The 24,597-nt window shown below is 41.4% G+C and overlaps 1 protein-coding gene across 2 annotated transcripts in view; it reads right to left on the reverse strand.

The window, feature by feature from the left end:
- Positions 1-697: 697 nt before the first annotated feature.
- reep3b (receptor accessory protein 3b) overlaps positions 698-24,597 on the reverse strand; it is a 40,754-nt gene continuing 16,854 nt past the window's right edge. For both annotated transcript variants that reach the window (XM_041963240.1, XM_041963239.1), the window contains 6 exons: positions 18,942-19,018; positions 17,906-18,026; positions 17,660-17,773; positions 11,917-12,079; positions 4,419-4,552; positions 698-4,283 (listed from right to left, as the gene is read on the reverse strand). In XM_041963240.1, coding sequence (XP_041819174.1) covers positions 4,212-4,283; positions 4,419-4,552; positions 11,917-12,079; positions 17,660-17,773; positions 17,906-18,026; positions 18,942-19,018 — 681 coding nt within the window. In that variant the 3' untranslated portion in view covers positions 698-4,211. The remainder of the gene's footprint in view (positions 4,284-4,418; positions 4,553-11,916; positions 12,080-17,659; positions 17,774-17,905; positions 18,027-18,941; positions 19,019-24,597) is intronic.

A 24,597-nucleotide genomic window follows, 5' to 3' on the forward strand; every position in this document is an offset into this window, starting at 1 on the left:
CTTTTGTCAGTGTTTTGTCTACTAAACTAAACCTCAGTGTTTATTTACAGCAGCCTCAAACTACTTGGTTGATTCAGAATAAAGTTGTCAGCATTGTTGCTCCAGCTAACAGGAGCTAACTGGCTAACTTTGGTGGCAGTTGTTGAGCTCACTATCAGAGGGCATGTGATTGGCTGAAAGGTAAGGGGGGCGGAGGCTGTTGTCACGAAAAGTCATTGTGTAAAGTGACATGAAATAAAACTTGTGTGTAAAAAGTGTTGCTGGGGGAAAAAAAAAAACTCTTATCACATGAATCCAGACTTGAAAAATAAAAATGTCAATATTATTAAAATGAATGATGTGACTTTTCATAATAATGACTTCGAGTTTTTATAATTTCTTAAATTATTTCAAAACCTGTTGGTTCACTTAGTTATTTTACTAAATGTATGCAATATGATTCTTTTTTTCATAATTTATTTAATATTGAACCGTTTATGGTTCCACAGATTCATGTGATCACATCATTCATGTGATAATAAAGATGTTACAAATGATACTAATAGACAAAATATCTATAACATTTTGAAATGTCAAGGATTTATCTCATCAGTACAACATCATCATAAGAGGATTAGTTTAACAGGGTGTAATGCAGAAGCGCCTGTGTGCTCCTGTGCACTTCTCGAGAATAAACAGGCCACAGACATTGTTTATTTGTTGCCCTTACTGTAATCGGACAGCCTTTATTGCATCGCATTTACAATCCAGCAATCCACACCAGACAGTTTCCCCACACAGATCAAAAACCCCGGTCACACAGCTCCGGGTGAGTACATGAAGCTTTGGTATCATTAGTCAGTTATTAGCATTAAATAGACATCATGAAATGAAAAGGTCTGGCTTGTTATTGCACCTCAGCACAGGTCGGACGGGGTCCGACTTCCTATCCATGAGCCTGTTTGGAGCTCTGGTAAACCCAGCGTGCTACCCATGAGGTCTCTGTAAGAGGATATTGATTAAGACTTGTCGGCATGGTGGGCTGCCTTCAGTGTGTGGCGGGCTGTTCCAGAGACTCACAGAAGATGAGTGTGACAACAGTGTTTTGAGGTCCTGATATACTCCAAACCAGACATCGGGCTCTGTTGATACAATGAGTGTCCACATAGGTGGACAAGAAGATGCAAGACATCTGTGTAGTCTCTTACAAACATGAGCAGATGGCAAAATTGACATGACACAGATCCTTGCAGCTCACATGGAAAGTATAAAGAGAACTTTACAAAGAAGCTTTCAGAACAGATTCAGGGCATCCTATCACAGATTCTTCAAGTGTATGAAATGAAGAGCCTCCCTTCAAAAGACGCAACTAACACATAACCCAGGCAAACTACTTCCTTTACCTTGCCGTGCTCTGCTGTGGAAAACCATTCCTACCATGCCAGCATGGCTTCAATAGTCACTCAGCTCAGCTCAGCGTGAGTATTCTAACATGTATTGAACATGGTATAATGTTAGGCTGCTCCATTGTGGCAAAAATCATCAACATATACAGAGATAATTCATGCCCTGCAAGCTGTCATGTGCTAGGCTCTCTTCTAATGGATTTGTAAGAGGTCTTGGGACTGTCACAGTGCATTAACAGCCGTCACTGCCTGCTCTCCCAATACTGTTCACTAAGTAGGCGTGCATATGACAAGTTTCCTTTGTGTGACACGAGGAAACCTCACAGCTACGCAGTCGTAGAAATTCGCATTTGTAATTAACACGTCATGTCAGAATGTCCCATAGATATTGAACTGGGCCCAGTGACATCACATTATTCACATACTCAACCCTTCCACCTGTCCTTTAACTCACCCATCTGCATCAACTTTGTCATTTTTGGGAATGTTACTGGGTCAGTAAAGGTTTAGCCAGAGGTACTGCTGAATCAGACGCACACTGATAAAGACTTTCCACAACAGCAACTGCAGAGGAAACTTTCTACAGCCTGTCAGCAGTACCACGCAACAATAACAAGCCAAACTTTGGGATGTCATGAGAGGCCGCTGGTATCAGCTGTGTTCTGCATCCTCCCACAGCAAAGTACTTTAAAAAATGAGATGACAAGGAGGTATATGTGCAAAACAGGTGATTACAATACAAAAGACTCCTTTAGATCCAAAGGAAACGCACACAAAAAAACATTTAAAAGGCTAATTCTCAATAAGAAATACAGCTAGAAATTTACAATCAGGGGAGGGATCAGGACACAGTCGTATAAAAATACACGAGTGAAGAGCAGGAAAATAAGAAATCATCATTAATAGTGAGTGGGAGCTCTGTTTTCTCTGTTTCCTCTTCCCTTTCTTTCTCTTCATTGGTGTTCAATGTGAGGAGGAAGGCATAGTGTTCATCTGCTGGTGTTCCACTCACACAGGCTCAGTTCAACATCTGGCTCATTCCACTCCGCTACGCTAAAGTTAAAGATGTTCATGATAGAACTGCTGGTATCCTGCTGCAATTCAGGACTCTCAAATTGTCACCGTGGTGACAGGGAATGTTGCACGTGTCTAAACCTTCATGTGTCCCGCTGCTGATAGACTCCAACAGTGGTGTCAGAGGATCAACTAGGAACAAGTTCCTCATTGATAAAACACCTGAAAAGCAGCAGAAGCAAAACTGGCACCACATTTTAATAAGGAACTCTTTTTAAACTGCATTTAAGATGAGACAAATCGCTAACATAATGGGTAATACAATAATTTAACAAGGTTTTCTAGCTCATGTAGAAGCCATTAATATAAAAAAACATTTTAAAATGCTAAATTGGTCAAATCTTTCTGGGCATGTATCATGTTTGCTGCTAAAAATGTTAGTAAAACTTTAAAGCTGATAAAGTCTGATATTGAATCTTCCACCTTCAGCTAGTTGCTAACTGCTGTTTGTTGTCAGGCAAGTACTGAAAACAGCTCTATCAGAGCAGCCACACTGATCCAAAACAGTAAAGCTTAAAGCAGCAATCAGCAAAGTTATAACTCTCTCTCTGTGTTAGAGTTATTTGATCCATTGTGAAAATGCATCTTTAAAGCAAGACCAGAACTTTAAATAAACAGCAGCCACAAGTGTCACTTACAATTCATTTAACTGTGCCTTTCACACAAATGTTTCTGTAACATGCTGAAATGTAGTCTAAGGCTGGGTTGTGCTAGAAAAGAACTAGTTGGTATAACATGTGCTCTGATCATGACAGAACAGCCACAGTGAAGGCGGAGTCATCATAGAGAGGGGGGGGGGCACCTTTAAATCCTTTAAATGTGAATATAATGGTGCACATTTTCAGACTGTCTCCTGGAAGATATTCATAGTGTTGATCAACATCTATCTACAGTTTGCTGACCATCAGCCACCATATGTCACTGTTAGACCACGTAACGCTGTAGCTGCAAACCCAGAGTGTGTTTTATTGTTCAGAAACTCAGCTCTTCCCTTATGAGAGGAAGAATGGAATCTCTGCTTTCAAAAGCTGCATATTTGTTTTAAAACTGCATTAATCAATGGTTTTACATTAACAGTGGATCCATGTGTAAGGAGGAAATATTAAAAGTCAGCTGTCCCTGAGTGGCCAAAATGTAAATGAATGCAGCTTTAATAAGGGGTCATGGTATCACTTTGTGATAATCTAAGAAGTCAGGAGCTGCAAATGTGAATAAGCTGTTACACAACACTAGCCAAAAGGATTCTCACAACCTGGCAACCCTAAGGTGTTCTTATTAAAGGCTTATAACTGTGCTTGAAAACATGAGTAAATGACTGCTTTTGCTGTTAGTTAGCCATTAGTTACAGGCCACCTTTATAAAGGATGCCGTATTAGAGAGTGGTACCACAAAACTTTCATCAAGAAGACTCAAGTCTGGACCTAAAATCTAAAAGACTAAACATAAACTATAAGATCACCCTTAAAAACTACAATTAAACTATAATGAGCAACAGATGAAACACGCACATCATGCATAAAACACGTACACCATCAACCCAAAGAAAAACGACACGGTCCTCTGAGAACAGCTTCTTGGAGTCGCAGGTTTTGGATGAATTCGGTAATAAATATGTGAGAACAGAGCTCATCATCAAAGAGACAGAAGAGTTCAGCAGAGTGAAAAGTCAGACTGGAAGAGCTGGAATATAGGCTGACAAGACCCTCCACCAATCAGCAGGCTGTGCTGCTGTGTGTGTCAGCAGCAGTCTCTTCACATTCCATAGTTAACAGCGCTCAGAGCTGGTCTCTTCTTGCCTTTGATCTTCAGGGATCCATAACGAGCCTGGGGACAAAATCATGGAAATAATAGTGATACAGAATGATTTCAAAATAATCCTCCATTCTACGTACAGGCGAGCTTTTCACCATGTGGCTAGGTCGCCTCCTATAGAGGCTACAGCAATGACAGAACACTCACGTCTTTGCGTACTCTGGATCGTGTGATCTTCACGCTCTGGGATCGCCTCAGTCCTTTCTGGGTAACAGCCTCATCTTCAGAGAAGGTAGGTTCGGTCTCTTCATCCGTCCTCTCCTCCTGGTCATAAAAGTACTCTGAAAAACACACACGAACAGGAAACACTGAAACAACTGAAGCAGATACTCAGAATCACTCACTTCTTCAGTCTCTATTATATATTCAATCCCCCTGATAGTGAGGCTGTATAACAGGACACTGTATGTCACCACATAAACACCCCCCTCTCTCTCCAGCTGCCATGAGCAAATACAGCATGAAATGCCCCCCAGAAAACAAAACAGTGGTTCCACTCACCAGATATTAATATAACAATATTACATGTCTATTCACTTCTGTTGAGACATCACAATCAGCCCACTAATCTATACTTTCTGTACATACTAATGTCTGCTCCTCAGTGTCACTGACTTGGATGAATTAGTGGTCAAACTGTGGTCACTTAAAGGAGACACTCTGGTGTCTATATCTTTCTTTTAGTCAACATTTACCATGTGCAGAAACAAACCACCAATGAATGAATGAATGTAAAGACACACTGATGTTCTCTCATTACCACGAGCTCACATGCTGTCGAATAATGAAACTATGTTCCATTAAAAGTTGTAACTTCAGGGGAACAAAATCCCCGACTGCGTTCTACCACGTGAAACAGGCTCTGTTCTAGGCACTCTTCTCTGTTCCTGCTCATGAACCTGTTGGACTTTCCTCAGTGATTTGAATGGAGAGCATTGGCAGGATGTGTCTGATGCTCTCATATAACCAACATAGCTGATGGTCCCAAAGACTACTAAAGACTACGTTTAAGACTGGTTCATATAAACAACTTCTCTTCAACGTATCTGGTCAGTCTAAGCCAACCTGGTGAAGAAACAGTCCTTGTGGTAGCCTCATACAGCAGGACCTGCTGATTAACAGCAGCAACAATCACAACAACAATTCAAACAGAATGAAGACGGAGAAAGAAGACAAAACTACGGGAAATTATTCATTTCAAAGACAAAAAGAGGCAATGAAGCTCTATTTGGCAAATGTCTGCTTGAAATGAAGAGCTCAGAGGATGCCACATCACCACTAGCGTCACAGTGAATGAACCCAGGCGATTCTGATTACAGGATTGTGTAATATGCATTGTGTGTGATTGTGGCAGTGTAGCGAGCTGAGGGAACTGTGTGAGAGGCAGGTTGTCCAGCAGAGGGCAGCAGACACTCAGCAAACACACAGCTGCTCCCTGCTCGGCTTTCCTCGTCTCTCCTCATAGAGACATGACAGTTAGAACACACAAGCTCTCTGGAAAAGCAACATGGTCACAATAAGTCTAGCAGCGTCATTTGGCTCAAATAATGAAAACCCAGTGAAAGCAAATCTGTACAGTGTTCTTCAGAATGAAACAAAGCTCTGCTCCACAGGTCACCTTGTATTTTAAAGGCTTTGGAGAGCAGCTACTAATTACTCTTGAATACACATTCATTAAATAGGATGTTTTTCCTGATCCATCATGAGGTGAGGATATCTTAATTCACAGATTATTGATCAGACTCATTATCTGTCTTCATTTCAAAAGTTAGCGTTTAATAAATAAGACATTTATGAACTACATCGACAACATTATACCACATTTTCATGTTTAGCTTCACTCGTCCCACAAACAACTTAGTAACCCTAACTACTAGTTTATTATTAAATACCTTAAGTACTGACATCCCTGTAAACAACCGATGTTACATACTTAAACTATTATCACCTGGTCATGCTCTGTCTGAGCAATTATGCCTAAAACAATGGTATAACATGTGCTCTACCAGTATTAGTGTTTCTTCAACATAGCTACGATCTTAACAGCAGCGTCTTTTCTATTTGCTCTGGTTCTGGCTCGTGCTGCTGCTGCTGTTGTCACATCTGGAGTCCATAAGAGAAAACCTCCCACTCTCCAGAGTTGGAAGCAACCTTTTCCCTCCCCGAGGAAACAGGGTGGGATGAGACAGGGGCCAGCTTCACATGAGATTTCACATTCCAACGCAAGATCAAAAATCCCATCTGAGTTTTGTATGTGTTGGTTGGACGGTCATCAGCCTTTGTCACAAAGAGATAAAAACAGCCCAGAAGCGTTGTTCTGAGGTTGCTAGTGATGAAAGAACCTAGTCTTGATACTTGCTGCTTCATTGTGCTCAGCCTGCTTGGCTCCCAGTCTGTGCTGGTTACTTGCACAGGAACAACATTATACAGTCATGTTGGAGGGAGGAATTTCATCCCTCTGCCTGGACTGTGGAGAATAAATCCAAGTCATTCCAGTCATTCCAGCTAATACCAGTCCATTCTGTGGTAAAACTCTCCAATTTCCTGTCATGTAGAGAGTTGGGGGCTTTATTAAACAATGCTTTGTCTGGCTCAGCCAACAGAAAAGACCAGGAGCAGCTTGTCCAACAAGGACTTCTGGAATTCTTCCATGGAAGCACATTTCAGTGTTTCCTCGTCCTGTGCGTTCTGTTTGCACTGTCTTAACCTTTAACCTAAAGGTTTAACCAATAAAAGAAGGCTAATAATGATCAAAAAGGCTTTTGACATTTTGGTATTTCCTATTAATTAACTTATTACCCCCTGCTATATGTGTGTGTGCGCGTGCGTGCATGCATGCGTGTGTGCATGCATGCGTGTGTGCATGCTCACTCACGCAATATAACACCACTGCCCTGGGCTCATCACCTATACATTATGACTGACTTGTGATTTTGAGAGAGGCTACTGACAAGTGAGACAACTGGTAGGAGAGGTTGATACGAACATGGATGGCAGAGATAGTATAAATACAGTCATTGGTTGTTTCTGTACAGCTTGGGCGCACTCAAACCTGACAGATCTGTCGCTTTTCTGTCTGTGCGATGCACTAAAATCCATGTGACATACCACACAGAAGGCAGGACTTTGACTGATGTTGCTCTTCATTAAGAATGGGTAAACCTCCTCCTGTGTGAGAGACTTGAACACATTTTTAGGCTTTTTGGCAGGTACTCCGTCCCTCTGACATTCATTGAGTGAGTGACTTCTCGTCAATGGATGTTACAGCTACTGTTCTGTATGCTGTCACCTGCTGCGCCGGAGGAGAATGTAGTGAACAGTTCTGAATCCTGTCAACATTACAGACAACTTTTGTTCTTTTTAAAGGGTAAAAATAAGGCAGATCTATCCAATAACCCATAAGCCTTGCAATCATAAAAAACAGCGTTGCATGTATCGAACACCTGAGCTGCTAACTTGCTAACTGATGTATTTTGGCCTGTATCTGGTGACATAAAAATGCTGTGTTTATTTGTCCTTCACATTACCATCACAATGAATCTGATGAAGTCCACACATACACAAGGAATTTAAAACAGGGATTTTCCTCTTTTGTTCTCAAAAAAAAAAGTTTTGAAACTCAAAAACACTAGCAAAGTGCTGTCAAGAGGATGCCAAAACTACAGCAGGTGATATAAACCTCACCCTAAAGCCACGGTGGCCAATCATAAACTTGAAAAACTGGCTGTTACCTGTAGGCTACCTGCAACTACAGGTCTGACCGGGTCTTGTCCAACAGGGTCTGTGTTGTGCAAGTGTTGCATTATGAAGCAGTGACCTCTATAGCAGATTTTGACACGTCTGTTGCTCAATAAAAGTGGGAAAATAACTATGCTGTTACTGTAGCTGTAAACATGCAAAAAGTCCTGTTAGCAAGATTCATACAAATCGCCTCATGCAAACAAAAGAGGTAGCGGCACACACTCCATTATCACAGGCCAAAAACTCTGTTTTCCCTGTCTACACAGCAACACTGCAAAATAGGTTTCTGAAAATCTCCACCCTCACACATGTCGGTCTATAGGTTAATTTGCACAAACACACACACACCCACACACAGTGCGATACATGCCGGTCCAAGGCCACCACCAAGGGTGTGTGCTGCATGATTGAGATCGAAATACTGCCAATCAGTGTGGTAGAGAGCTAGTTCAGTACTTAACTAAATTGGTGGTGATTGTTGAAACAGTGGAACGACAAACCGAGAAGGTTTTGAGCTTCATTCTGTTTCTGCCTAAATGTTTAAATGAAGTGTGTTTTAAGATTAAATTGCTGTTTCTCTAAATGGAGTCTGGTGGATTCAGCAAGAGCAATATAGTGGGCGTTTCAGCTTCAACAAAGCAGCTCTTACTCTTTGACTAACAGGTATCTCTATAGGGATCCTTTCCACAATGTTGGAATAACACTGGGAACAACAATGTGAGCCAATCAGTGGCAAGAACAAGCACTTTTAGTGGACGTACACTGACGGAGCTCAAACACACGTAGGGATTACATTTCAGTCCGTTCGGTGGCTGACCAGCAGCTGTAGTGCTCTTGCTTAATTGTTGCCCCCATTAGTCTATGTCTAGTTATAGGTTTAACAAGACAATCATCTGCAGAAAGCCATCGTTTCCTAAGAGCCAAGGACCTCCAAAATGAGCATGTGTGTGGTGTCACGTGAAAACCCTCCACAGCGATGAGAAGTATATAAAAGAGAGCGATTGCAGAGCGAAAACATCTCTCTTCCTCTCTCTGCCTCTCTTTTTCCCTTCATCTCTCTGCCTCTTTGCTGACCCGCTGAGCAGAATACATAATAGTCTTTCCGCTCTCAGTATGCTAATGTTGTCTGCCGACCCTCCATCCCTCCATCCATCCATCCATCCATCCACCTCTTCTTCCTGTTCACTCCTTCTCTATCCGTCCTTTACATCTACACTCTCCTCCTATAAATTCATCTTTGTCCTTTCCTCCATCTCCTCCTCTCCCACCCCCTATTCTGTCCCTCTCCATGCCTCACCGACTGGCTGTGTGTGTGTGTGTGTGTGCGTATGTGTGTGTAAGAGAGAGATATAGACAACTGAGAGAGGAAGAAAGAGAGAGAGAGAGAGAGAGTGTGTGTGTGTGTGTGTGTGTGTGTGTGTGTTTGACATTCCAGCAGCATCCCACCCAACCTCATCTCATCCCCCTGTCTGCTGGGAAGTCACACACGCACACACGCACACACACACACACACACACACACACACACACACACACACACACACACACACACACACACACACACACACACACACACACACACACACACACACACACACACACACACACACACACACACACACACACACACACACACACACACACACACATACATTTCATTGACATGCCAGCCACCCTACTGTTCTCATCAAGGAAGGAAGGAAAAAATCATATAACCAAGCTGCTTGACACCACCATGGTGCTGCAGTGATATGGACAGCCCTGTCTGCCAGTCTCCTCAATGATATTTGTTTATCTTGTTGGGTTAATGGTTTATTGATGCTAAAAGGCAACACTTTCAATAGCGTATCTATTTGTCAGAATTTGCACACTTTGCAGATTTCTTACAAGCCAACATTTAGAAAGAAGATGGCTCTCATTACCTTCAGTGTGTTTACAATGTAGATGTGCAACCTGCAGACATCAATATCAGTATCACTATCAGTTCTGAGAGGAGAATCAAACACAGGCTGAAGTATCCTTCATTGGCTTCTACCCTACAGCTCCCTGTTGCCTTCTGTTAGGAAAGATGTTTAGGGTGAGTTTGCCTAAAGATGCAGACATTTGCATTATTTTTCTGAACCCAGGTGCACACCAAGAAACCTTTTCTGAGTCCACCGGCACAAGTGAGGCTGAAATCCATTTCACTCATACTGTGTGCAGCCTCCCACAAAAAGAACATTCTGGAGTGCATGTCATGACCTCATCATGTCGTGTCCTTCTTCTATTACTTTTCTGTTTCCATATTTGAGACATTTTCCCACATTTTCTCCCAGTTGTGAATGAAGGAGCTTGGCATGTCAGACATTCTTATTTCCAGAGAACATTTGGGCTACTCAGAAATGGCATCAATTTACAAAGTTTGCAGACATTGTTCCTGCAAGTATACCCAAGTGAAAAAAAAAAATTAAAGTATATTTAAATATTGCACTAAAGTATATTTCCAGTACTAACTTTTAACAGATTGAAAACATAATTTTAATAAATATACTACACTAAAATCTATTTTTAGTAAAAGTCCAAGTTTTAAAGTGCAGTTTTAAAGTTTTAAAGTGCAGTTTTAAGGTAACTGCTGTCAAATTCTTTTCTTGTATATGTTCAGTAAATGTGTTAAAACACTATCAGCATAATAGTGCACTTAAAAATAAACTTAAATGTTAATTTAATGTTAATGTTAATTTTATGCTGCTTTGACATACTAAAAAGTATATTTTTACTGGCTAATCTGTATATATTTGCGATTCAGTGTAGCACATACAGATAAAGAAAAGCATGTCCATACAAGGCTGAACTCACTACATAAACTTATTTCATCCGTCTGTCACAACAACAGAGTTGAGTAAGTGTAGTTTTGCCATGGAATCAGTGAGCTAGGCGTGGGCTACAGCAGACAATTATTTATTTGGCCTCTATTTGGTCACATTTCTGTAAATCTGAACCATGAAAAGTCAGGCTGCATTTTCCTCTGTCATTTCCTGTTTCAACTGAAACTATAGATGTGTTAAGACCTCACGTAATAAGAACTGTCTTATTCTGTCATCCCAGCCATCAGAACCGCTGATCCCGGCCGGCAGACAAAGAACCGTCCGGCTGAGATCAGCAGGGATCCATTTAACGGCCAATGGGAGTTCCCTCTCCCCCTCCTGGGGTGTGTCCAGATTCCAACGTAAACATGCCTATTCATTCAGTTGCGTCGTGTCACCACAAGATGGCGCTTGCTTCATTCACAAACACACATGGTTTGCACAGTATGTTTCCCAGACTTCAACAATGTTAGTAGTTATTAATACATATTTAATAGCATAAACCGTCACATTTCACCTTAATGACTTTAAGTTCAGTCAATCATTTTAGACACACATCCCCAAAATTCAGCACTACTACCACTATCAATAACTCTCAGTTATACTGTGGCAACAGTGACAGTGAAATAGGTTTAAAGGCGCCATTTGTTTTCTGAAAAGGGTTTGTGTTTGCATCTGTTAGGACTAGGAGTTGTGGCTGCTAGGATGACACAGCCATGGCCCATTGAGTGCAAACAAAAAGATTCATTGTAAAGTTAATCATGTGTTTGGGGTCCTACCTGCCAAGATAAGCAGGAGATGTTTGGTAACATTCTGCTTGTTTGAACTGGTTGCACCATTTAAACTGACACCTAACTGCAATAAACTCTGTCACCACCCAGGGAGACAGTCCTCACGTGCGTGAACTCTCTCAATTTAAAGACAGACTTATTGTTTCAGCTGCTGGGTGATGCTGCAGGTGTTCAACAGACTCACAGAAATGAATGTGACACACAGCCAGTGTGTGTGTGTGTGTGTGTGTGTGTGTGTGTGTGTGTGTGTGTGTGTGTGTGCGTGTGTACCAGCTTCGTCAGCAGCGTCACTGCTCTGAGATCTCCTGATGGCGGGGTTGGCTGAGTGGGAGCTGTACTGGTAGAGCTGGTTCCCTCTGTCATCCTGCTGGCTTATCTGCGTGAGGTCGTGCATACTCAGGCTACGCAGCTTCTCTGTGATGGCACCCTGACCCTGTCACACACACACACACACACACACACATCAGTTGATGTTACATCACCAGCAGACAGGATTTCAGACCTCCCAGGGACCAGGCAGGACAAAATACAACACACTGATGACGTGAGTGAGTGCCAACAGAGTACTGAACACAACTTCCATCTATTCCCCTCAAATACGACCCAGTAAAAGTCTGGTGTCTCTGACTGAATAAATGCAGGATTTAGGTTGTTTTGAGTAAAATGAGCTTTTGTACCCAATCAGAGGAGAGACTACAGAGTGACAGCTCGATCAGAGCTCTAAATAGATACATATGGGTATGTTTATATGTATTTATGCTGATGAAACTGACAAGTTCTAATCATTAAAGAAAAATAAAATTAATTAATTTAATTAATTAAATTAAATTAATTAAATTCAAATAAAATAACTATATAAAGTAACTCACTGAAGCTGATGCCTCACTTTATTCAAAACTAACGATCTGTAGGAGGATTTTTCCTTTTTAAAGTCATGAAAACCTTGATTAGAAAACCTCAATAGAAGCTTTAAATGTGAAAAAAAACAGCCCTACATTTTGTGTGCTATTGATACTGTGAATTAAAGAACTGCTCCAGCTTCTGTTAGCCTCCTGCAGCTAACAGCACGGAAGAAGAGTTTAGGGGGTTTTATTCTTAACAAAAGTGAGATTTTTGAACCTCTGCTTCTTGCCAAGCAGCATTGTATCCATCTTAACAACTGCAAAGAAATGGACAATAGCATGATACAAAAAGAGACAACTGAGGGGCAGAATTGTGAGCTACGGCAGTTGGATTGGTAGTGTATGTTGTTCAAAACATCCATATAAAAATGCCAAATATTCAAATAGGATACACTGAAATACACACTTATATGAACAGTGAACATTTACGAGAAACCACAAAATGAGCAACGGCAACAGGATAAAGGGAGAGAAAAAACTGAAGACACACAGAGCAAGTGAAAAAAGAAGTGTTATAATGAAATGAAGGGTTTAAACTGATTTTTAAAAAGACTCTTCCAAACATTAAGGAATAGAAATGAGGAACAATGAGGTTGTAAATACTGAGTTAAATGTATTTGCATATACTCTTGATTCTTTATTACAGTACTAAGAACAAAGACCAAGATTTATTTTCAGCTACCAGGTCTGGTAAAAGAACAGACGTCAAATCAGAATCAAAGGATGAGGAACGCGATGGCATGGGAGAAAAGTACGGACATGAAATGAAAGGGGAACTTTCTGTCCATGCTGCTTACACTGACTGGTTTTTACCTCCCACAGTAGCCTGCTGAAGCACAGAAACCCTGAAGAAAGAAGGATGTCAGTATAGAGAGAGAGGGAGAGACAAAGTCACAAGAGGGTTAGCTCTCATCACCATCTTGACCAAAAACAACAGAAACCATTCAATGTGGTTTTCAGTCTTTCTTAAATCAGTCTACATGGTGGTTAGATAATTAAAGCAGAAGTCCAGCAGATGTGATTCAGTTTTCCCACAGGCTCGCACTACCAACTGTTCACACCATATTAAGCATTCGGCAGAAAATCGTGTATTGCTCAAGCTGTGCAGGAGCAGAAGCATGCCGTTTGATAACCTGCGATCAATTCAACGCAATGCAGCAGCTCTTCAAAAATCCACCACCAAGCTGGAATGTAAAGTCCCTACTAAACTTCAGGAATATGTTCTAATCACTTGCTAGGAAACATTTATAGCACAAGAGCTAAGCAGACAGGGAGTCCCTGCAGTATCCCAAGCCAGCGTAAGTTCAAACCATTACAGTTTAGAGCCTCAAAGGTTTATCATTTGGAACTGTAGGTATGCGTTTTGTTTATGTCTGCATACATGGAGACAGCAGCAGTAGAATTCATTTAGTTCAGATTTGCTATTATTTGGTTCAGATATTGCCCATACCCGAGTATGCTAACCTACCTGAAGATATTCACCAGCAGTCAAATTATACTGGTATGATGTTTGGAATTTGAGATCTGTTGTATTACTTTTGTGAAATGAAATATAAAATCTTTACCAATTTTCAGGTCAGACATGCCTCTTTTACTCTTCACGCAAAACAAGTCACATTGTAACATTTGGTAAGCTAATTATCATGAGTTTTGTCACTTGGTTCAGTTAGCTGAACAGGTACACCTGGCAGTAAGTGCATGTTCATATTTAGCAACAACTAATCTCCAAGTAAGAACCAGTTTGTGAGGTGCAACCTGTTTTGATTTGGTGAATGGTGAAAGTCCAGTTAGTAAATACTAGACTTAGGCTTAGTCTAAATTTATGAACAGCTGGTGTAACCGGTTCCTGAGCCTCCCTGATGTGATGCACTTCTAGAAAATGTTACTGGCACTGGCAGGAGCATGTTCCTCTGTGTCTGCTAATCCTGTCTCCGAAGGCTTCCTGCACAGTGTCCAGGGTAATGCAAGTCACGCGGGCAGAAATAGCAAACACACAGTACTTGGGAAGAGACAACTATAATTCAGATTTAGAAAAAGAACTGCTCAGTATGTTTTTGTTGGTATAACCTATGTACCAAAGCTGCTGTAAGAGTCTGAGTCATACAGTGACATACAGTGGAAAGCAACAGTGACGTAGCATTGGTGTTTACTTAGCCATGCATCTTAAAAGACAGATGTACTTTAGCCCATGACCTACAATTTGCATGTACTGTACAGTACTGCTGCTGATCGTTTGTTAAAGCATACCATGACCTCCTGTTTTCTTTTTGGAAAGGCAGCCAGCCCACCAGTTTAAGAAAAGCAGGAAGAAAGGAAATGTTCGGTCTGCTTCCTCACACCTGCTGAGGCTTTACAGATGTAATTTAAATCAGCCTCGGGCTACATGCATCAATATGCAGCATGTATGCTGCTTGCATAACAGAGGAGGTGCATATAGTCGCTTGAAATGTGTGGGTTTCAGGAGTTTCTTGCTCAATAAAACCACATGCGAAAAAGGCTGGGTACCCACGATGGAAATGGTGAAATGCATCTGTAAACCAAACCGCAGCTCCAGTCTCTGCTGAAAGCCTGCGGAGTCTTTGATCCGTTCGGCTCAGTCTGTCAGACAGGTTCAGACAGATGGTTTTACTGTACGAGCCAAGGTTCATCAAATTCCAACTAAGATTTGAAACAGAATGGTGACCTAAAATGGTGATGATAAAACATGGAGGGAGATGAGGGAAAAAGTAGAGTCAAGGAATAGCTTTTCAGGAAGGTACAAGACAAATGAAAAGAGAGAGAGAGAGACAAAGTGCGGTAAAGAGAGAGGGACTGGAATGCTGGAGAGTGAGAGAGGCGTAGCTTTGAAGCAGTGATTAATGGCATGTTTAATGTAAGAGGAAGCAGGAGGGTTTTTACAAGTCCCACACTGCTGTCACTACAAGAGCACTCACACTGCAGTGAAGTTAGAGGTGCAGCCAACACTGTGAGCTCACTCAGTCACACCTTTGACATCCCTCCTTCTGATCAACACCTCCTTTGTTTTCATTGTGTCATTCTTTTCTGTGTTTGTATGACTACAGACTCAGTGTTCTTTTTTCATGGTCTGGTTTTCAACAATATATTAGTTGTTTATGCATATGCATGTTCAAGCATGTTAATGTTTACGCACTGTCTGGTTCAAAACCAAGATACTAGTGTGCTTGTACTCAATGGCGGAATGACATTGTACTCTTTGAGTACAGTACATAATCTGAAAATATATCAAATATTACTCGCTTCTTAATGATCCACAAGCTTCCATAGATGCAAATGTTTGCATTTTTCCTCTTTAAAAAGTTAAACATTTTCCTGTTTTTAATGTATTCACTGACTCGATTTTTAATTCATTCAACTTTGATATTTCATCATCAAGTATTAAAATGTGGTATTGCAGAAGAACTGAGATATGAAGTACAGAAAGGTAAAAGACGACTCAGCCAAAATAACACGAGGTATTTTTAAGTTTAAGTTCTTCTCTTTTTCTGCTGAGCGTCTAAAGCCAGCCCACACGATCCACGACCAATAAAGAACAGCTTCATTAGCTTTAACTTGTTTTTCTTCAAAGAGAGAACGGATTGTTTCATCTTAATTGTCTTCATTCAGTTTTTGTTTACCATGTAATACCAGTGACTGAAGGATCCACATCATGTATCAAGCTCAATCACATCTATGCTAGATGGATCGAATAACTTAACTTTGTATTTAGTAGTAGATTCCCAGTGCCTGGGATTACCTCAGTGAAGTGAAGCCTTACACGGGAGACCAGCAGGGATTATCTGATCCACTCAGGTATTCACGCAATGCTGATGAAACTAGTTGGCACACACTTGATTTATACTGACTCTGCAGTGAGCGGTAGCTGAGGGACAACACGGTCCTTTGCAGATACACTCACACTGGATACGTTTGCATGAGCACAGTGTGTCTGATGTGATCTCATCTCCATGTGAAGATTTTATTTAGGATTTGCTGTAGATTTGAACTCTCCTGCATTCATTTAGACACCAGTAACACTATTTCTGTCTGTGTTCTCTTAAGTGTGATTTAGCAGGCCAAGTGAGCCAAGTGACTACACTCTGAACAAACGGGTTGAATTTGGCAAAAGAATCTGCAGAAGTGTTTTACTGTATGAAACAGGTAGAGGGCACTGCTGTATGTCAGCAGAGAGGGCTTCAGTTTTCTCACTTTCTTACAAAGGCATGTAGAGAGGACAAAAAGGACTTGGTTTAACCTCCTCAGTAAAAACCAAAGACAGTAGGGAGGGGGAACAAGATGCAATCATTTATGGGAAATGTTGTCTTAATCTATTGAAACACCACAAGAATGAGATATACAAAGCTACTCTTTTGGACCTTACAGCTCCCCTGGAATTAAACAAAAAAACGTCCCCAATAAAATGTGCGGCTGAAGTGTTCGTGGCGTTTAGTCTGGAGGCGAGCAGTCCTGTCAGGAAGGACACAGTGCCCCCAACTGGTGACATAAATATCACTTTTTAATATGTTTAAATTCAAGTAACTTTCTATACAAATATATGCATGTGCATCAGTGTGTATTAATGTTGAAAGAAAGATCATGTGAGGACAGAGAGCTTGAGGAGAGTGAGGAAGAGTAGATCCTCCAATCAGGTTTGAGGCAGTTAGGAGGTCAGGGGTCAGTCAGCAGAGTAAAACATTTGTATGTTGGTTTTTATGTTTCTATGAATTGTGAGAAACATTTAAACATGAGGTGTTAGTTGTAATTTGTAGCAGTGTGTTTATTGGATTGTTGATGTTGTGATTTTAGCTTCTAATTGTCATTGGATGGAACCATTTGAGGTTGGTATTGTCAAAAAAAAAAATTCTAATGAACATATTGCATATATATTAATTCATCTATATTATACAAATATTATGGATATTTTATCAGGGACCCACAAGCTCTCAAAAAATTAGTTGAAATACTGCTTTCCCTCAAAAATAAAGATTCATGCTATAGAGGGTAAAATTATCATTTCAGTACATTAATGATGAAAATAATACACACAAATATACAAATATCAAATAGAATAGAGAATCAAATATTCAGTTTTCATATAAGCCAGAGACACTTGCCTTGACAGCTGCAGTGACAGCAGCAGTGGCTGCGATGCTCAGTCCCTGCTTGCCAAAGTTGACCATGGTCTCATAGCTCCTCTCTTTGGCCTGCACAATATACTCATCTATCTCCTGCAGGGAGGAATCAATAACAATGTTTTTAGTAGACAGTTTAATCAAGTAAAATCTAGTGTGACTGTGACATTCTCAACAGCAAATAGTCCGCGCATACAGAGGCAGATCTGGATGGACGGATGATCTTACCCTCTCTCTGGAGGACAGCAGAGGGTGCAGACACTTCCTGTAAATGAGACTTGCTCCTCTTGTGTAGGGGGACAGCAGCCAGATCACAATGGCTATCTTCAGCTCGTAGTACAGAGGAAACCTGGACATGTACACAGAGAGAGAGTGCGGAGGAGAGAGAGAGAGAGAGAGAGAGAGAGCGAGGGAGAGAGAGAGCGAGAGAGAGAGAGAGAGAGAGGGGGGAGAGAGGGAGAGAGAGAGAGAGAGAGAAAGAGAGAGAGGGGGGGAGAGGGAGAGAGAGAGGGGGGAGAGAGAGAGAGAGAAAGAGAGAGAGGGAGAGAGAGAGGGGGAGAGAGAGGGGGAGAGAGAGAGAGAGAGAGGGAGGGAGAGAGAGAGAGAGAGGGAGGGAGGGAGAGAGAGAGAGAGGGGAGAAAGAGAGAGCGAGAGAGAGGGGGAGAGAGAGAGAGAGAGAGAGGGAGACAGAGAGAGAGAGGGAGACAGAGAGAGAGAGAGAGGAAGAGAGAGACATATATATAGAGAGAGGGCTTGTTATGGCTATCATTCTCCCGCTCTGTGGTGTTCCTGGGCACAGCTCTGGAGGTGATGAAAAGTTCCAAGTACTTTACCAGCAGTGCTGCTGATTGTGACTGATTGGTAAAGCAGATGTGACATCACAAAAAGGACATAACAATTTTCATAAAAGTGAAAAAACAACAACATAAGTGCCACTTCTTCCATTTTTGTCTCACAAGCGTTTACTTCACTCACCCACCCAACAGCTCAAAAAAAGATGAAATCAGTCCAGTTGCAGCTCAGTGACACACCTGAAATGTCTTAGAAATGTCTTGTCTAGGCAAGAGAACACCTCACACCATAGAGTCAGAGTTGCTAAATTTTAGGATAAAAAAATCCTAGGTTTAATGTGGCTACATTGCTGCTGTGGAGACTTTGTTCTTACATATTCCTCTAGCTGTCAACCTTATCACTACAAGGCCATTCTAATTCTGTGTGTTACCTGGGATACAACCTTATAGTTGTGTATTTGTGTGTAACTCACCATGCCAGTGTTAGGTCAGTGATGGTCTCCACCACAGTGTAGAGTGCAAACACAATCCAGTACATCATCCATCGCACCTACACAGACACACACACAAACATGAAGAACACTGAACCAAAGAGCTAGAGCAATGAATGGGCTGATATTAGCTACTTGCAGATATATCAGTACTGGTGTACATACTGGCTGAGATAAGCAAAAAGAAATTGCAGAAATAACAAAAACGAGTTTAGGTCATTCAGAAACACTGTCACCACTACATCATGCACCAGAGAGCACTGACAAGTCTTTACACTGTAAAACGTCCCACTAAATATGCATCTGTGTCGTAATTCTTAAGAAAACATGTATACAAGAGCTCTATATCAAGATTGTTTGATTACATTCTGTGTTTTAGTTTTTAGACATGTGCTGATACATCATCGTCAGATTTTCTAGACTTTGAAATATCGATATCAGTATCGGCCTAAAGAAATCTAGTATCTGTCAGGCTATACTCAACAACTTGATTTCTTTCTTTAAGATACCTGAATATTTTAGGGGCATCTGTAATTCAGAACTGAAATATTTCAACAGTCCTGCAATGACAAAGGCTAGTTATAATACTTGTTTCACCAGCTATACATCAGTTCTGTCTTAAGCCAAGGCACAAAGTCTGCACTAAACCACACACTGACACGAGTTAGATTGATGCCAAAGCTGTGTTGTTGTTTGATTGCACCTCAGAGACTTAAGTTTAATCTTAGCTACCCCTGGAAGTCCAAACTATCCAAAATATTGTCACAGAAGACGACTTTTTCACTTCCTGTGGCCAGTGAAAAGCATGACTCTTGATGCAGTCCTTACAACTGTGTTGTCTCTCATGTCCAATGGAACAGCTCAAATTAGCTAACGTTAATTGCCAAACAAAGTGACTATGATGAGGAGATAACTATACAACCTGAATCTGGAGCAATAACAACAGTGACATTGAGTACTGAAGCCATCAACACAGTAATATAACAGTAATATAGGAATATAAAAGTGCCTTACTATTGAGCAGCCGAATTTTTTATGTTATAACAGACACATAATGATAACTTAGACTGGCAGACGGTTGATAATTGGACTCTATATATTTGCTTGCCCACGCTACAACATTTGTGTCTATTGTCAATTTTAGTGAAGTGACCAGCTTGGCTAGCTTTACACCTCCTAAGGACTGGACATCAGATGTAAGTTGTAACTTACGCCTACAATGGAACAATTTGAGCTGATGCAGCCCGTCCTGTCCTAAGTTAGACATCAACCATGTTTTTATTGACACCATATTAATAAAGTCTAACCATAACATCATATTTGGATATATGATTATTTGACTTTACCCTGCAGCCTTTCAAGTCATCTATTGGGATCTGGGAAGAAAATCAAACTGCAGACACTTGCAGTCAACCTTACTATTCTAATCCTAATCACAGCTAAAAGGAATTGCTGATCAAGCATACATCCACACACACATCCACACACACATCCACACACACATCCACACCCACACCCAGAGATATATATGCTGAGAAAAAAAAAAGAAAAGCAGGAAATGAGGAAGAACAGAAAGAGATCTGAGGTCTGACTGTGTTTAGTGAAGCTGCTTCAGTGTCTATTGTTCTACTAACCCTGCTGGAATTTATCTAACAAGTGAACATGGTCATTACGGTCAGTACTTAAGGACTGTAATAACTAGATTTAGGCCCCTTTAATACTTGGTAAGGCCTCAGAGATACAGAATTTGAGGCTTACGTGGTATTCTTCTCTTTTGTGCCTCCTTTCATCCTGCACCTCTTTTCCTCTCAGGCCAGCAGTCGTGAAGGGCAAACAGTGGTTTAAGATTTTTTCTCTTTGCTTTTATGATTTCTGCTGTCCTCTCTGTGCTCTCGCTTCCTCCATCTCTCTTTAAGGGCTTTCCAGGCTCTTCTGGCTGGATTTCCATATCAAAGCCAGCAGTAGACGGTGGCAGGCAGGCAGACGGTCACATGGCAAGCTGAGGTATTAGCCAGACCCGGCCGCTGCCGCATGACTGAACACACACTGACACTAGCTAATGAAATGTCTGTGTGTGTGTGTGTGTGTGTGTGTGTGTGTGTGTGTGTGTGGGTGGGTGGGGGTGTGAGGGAGGAAAGTCTGTGTTGAAAGAGGGAGAACAAGAGAGAGGACAGAGAGAAAACTCATATTCACCTGTCTCAAAAGCACAAAAAGAATTACAAACACACACACACACCTGCAGTCATACTTAAATTAGGCGCACACACACACACACAGAGCACTGCCTCTCCACTGCCTGCACCATTACTGCTGGACTGGTTAATTGGTGACCTCATAGTGAACTCCCTCCACAACCCCCCCCCCCCCCCCCAACACACACACACTCATGGGAATGAAAAATGTAAAAGAGAGGAAGGAGAGCCAGTGAGATTGAGAGGACATCTAATTTATATGTTTCAATCTACTTCTGGAGAGGACGAGGTATACCTCCAGAGCCCTTTCATCTTCCACTCCATACCCCCTTCTTTCTCTCTGCCTCCAACAGCATTGTTCCTCTCTTTCCTCTTTCTCTTTCCCTCCCTCCTTCATCTCATCAGCAGGGAGGACATTAAGATGTGACCTCAGTGAAATATACAGCAGCCATTTTGCCGTCCTCAGGCAATAGCAGACATTTACTGGCCCCATCTGTGAATAACTGCCTTCCATTAAAAGAGAGAAAAAAAAACAGCCACTGGGCCCACTGGTGATGCTAAGCTTGGTAGAGAGAGCAGAAGACAGAGCTGGACAGACTGATACCAGCCTGTGCTACATCCAACCAGCCAACAGGTTTCATTCAGCTAACTCAGTCAGAAAGATTGGAAATGAATTAAAATTGTTAATGTTTGCTTTTTTAGAATTTTCATGTGAACTAAATGAGTGACATGTTGCCAATGTCAATGAACTGTAAAAAGGGCAGCAATTATATCCATTATTGATTAACCAGCAGATCATTTTTTCTATTAATTGTTTGGACTATGACAAGTCACAAAATACTGACGAACACACGTCACAATTTCTCCAAACGCAAGTTGGCTAAATCAATTTGCTTCTTTTGTCCAGACTATAATAGAAGACTGATGAAACTATCAAATATTTATAGTTGAGAACCTTTTGGCTTAAGAAACATCTTATCCCAGAACACACTGGGACAACAGGTTCTGTTTAAACTACAGTACATTTGGGTTTCTGCATACACACACACTCATACATGTTCAGCTGACAGGTGCATGCTCAAAAACAGGTATAAATGAATGCTGTTCCTTAGTTAATGCAATCTCAACACTTCCTCCATGATTGCCTGATGACTTCAGAATAACGTCCGTCTCCACTACACTAATTCCATCAGTATGTCATCCTCACTGCTCTGCTGCTCTGTTGTTTTGCATTCAAATCCTCCCAGGGTTTAATCCCTCCCTTTCCTGGAACACTTGTCATTGTGTAGGAAGTGTTGTGTCTCAATGACTGTACCTTCACAACATTTGTGCAATAAACAAAACAAAACAGAAACAATAATGGTTTGGAAACAATTGGGAATGAAATGTGCATGTCTGTTAAGAACAAGGAATGGACAGCAGCAGAATGTTAAGTATGACTGTTGCTATGCTGATGGGATTGATGCAGATATAGCACAGGCCATCAGACAAGCCTGCTCAAGTCAGGCTAGGATCCTGACCACTCAGCATCAAAGCCCATTAGTCTGACACAGAGCAGAGTCAAACAGTGTAGCCAAGGGGTCAAAAGCTTTTACTGCTCTCATTCAACACCTTAGCAATACTGTATCAACAGTGGGCAGGTAGAGATGGAGTGAGGGCTACTGTCCAGTACTGTTAATGAGGGGGAGTGAAGAAGAATGAAATGAATCTGTGGAAGGAGGTAGAGGAGGTTGTTTCAATCACTGGTTAACTTTAACTGTTCAGCAAGACACTGACTGAGACTCCATTTACACCTGGTATTGAAACACACTCTGCATTTGAACACATTATCTGGATAAGGAAAAATGTTGATGCAAGGTGTAAATGCGGTGTGATCAGAACAGGATGGGATCTGCCTGACCACATCTCTAGATAGTCTGACTTGCATTGTGCATTGAGATCCAATCTCAGTGGAGAACGTATTGTTTATTATACAGATAATGAATCTGGATTCAGATCCCATTTAACCAGGTGTAGATGGGACATGTCAGTCAGCATGCACCCACATGTACCATATGGACACATTCACACACAGACAGTAATGAAAACATGAAAAAAGAAGGCTGTGGCCTCTGGAATTAATTTTAAGAGCCAACTTTGTCATGAACTGGAGGAACTTCTAGCAGGGTGTACTGGAGATCAATTCACATAAAAACAGCCACAGGCCGGTTTTTGCTGTAGAACAGCTGATATCTTTAAGTAATGATCTCTGATACATCAATGTATACACGACATGCTGTGCTTGAGGGTGTGCTTAATGAAAAAATAAATTCAGTTCCGTGAATTTGTTTTGGTTAGATGATCATAAAAGGCTGGAGGGCTATTTGGAAATAGCAGTGGATGTTGCCTGTCACTCATCCTCTCATGAGATCCGGTCTTCGATCATTGATTCAGCACTCTTCTTGACATTTTCTGAAGTGTGTGTGCATGTAAGCAACATTGTGTTTGCTGTGAGAAACACTTCCACCTCAGATTCAGGTTACCCATCCTCGCAGTGGCGAGGAGAGCGTGTGCCGGGGCTTCCTCCAGGTGGATGATGTGGTGAACAGACTCAACAATGAGCAGATACAGGTCAGCTGCACTGGCTAGCGAATACGCAGCACAAAGTTCACTTAGTTATCTGTGCTGATAGTCAGCTGGCAGAAAAAAAACAGTAAGTCCAATCGAACACAGTGTTTTTCCTGCATGCCTGTAAGACGTGTAATCATCAGCATTATTAGATTTTGATACAGGCATGCTGCATGCTCATTGGCTCACTGATGCTGATGAGATTTTCTGCCTAGGTATTTGGCACTGAATGACAAGTACAAATACTGAAGGACCTTAGTAACTGGCAACTGATTGTATATGAATGTTCCAAAAATCCACAGAGGACAAAGAGCCATGTGGTGTTTTAAATCATATGAACATTCACGATTATTCTTGATTTCCATCCATTCCTTCCATGCATTCAGGGTTGTTAAGAAAAACTGATACCAGCCCAACTGCTTTATGCAACAAAGAAGTGGTCCTGAGAATCAGTGAGAGAAACAGACAGCGAGGAAGACAAAGACAAGGAGAAACAAAGGGAAAGGAAGCTCAGAGCAGAGTCACAGCTTACTGCAACTGAAGCTGTGAGCTCGTCTGCTAAAGCTGTGTGAACATGTTACTAACTCAGCGGACTGGGATTTCACTCTCACTCACATTAGTTACATCAGCCAACTCCAAGAAAACACATCCAAGCCCTTAAATCTATACGCATGTATAGGTTCCCATCAAAACCTGGGTTCCAATGGAAATCAGTGCTGAGACACCATTCACATTCTGTCTACAAACACAGACAGCTAGTTCCATCAGCAGCTGACATTTCCACACAGTGAATCTCTGAGATATTCCATCAAATATCTGTGGATGTGACATGCATTCAG

The sequence above is a fragment of the Chelmon rostratus genome, chromosome 21, assembly GCF_017976325.1.
Source record: "Chelmon rostratus isolate fCheRos1 chromosome 21, fCheRos1.pri, whole genome shotgun sequence".
Lineage (NCBI taxonomy): Eukaryota > Metazoa > Chordata > Actinopteri > Chaetodontiformes > Chaetodontidae > Chelmon > Chelmon rostratus.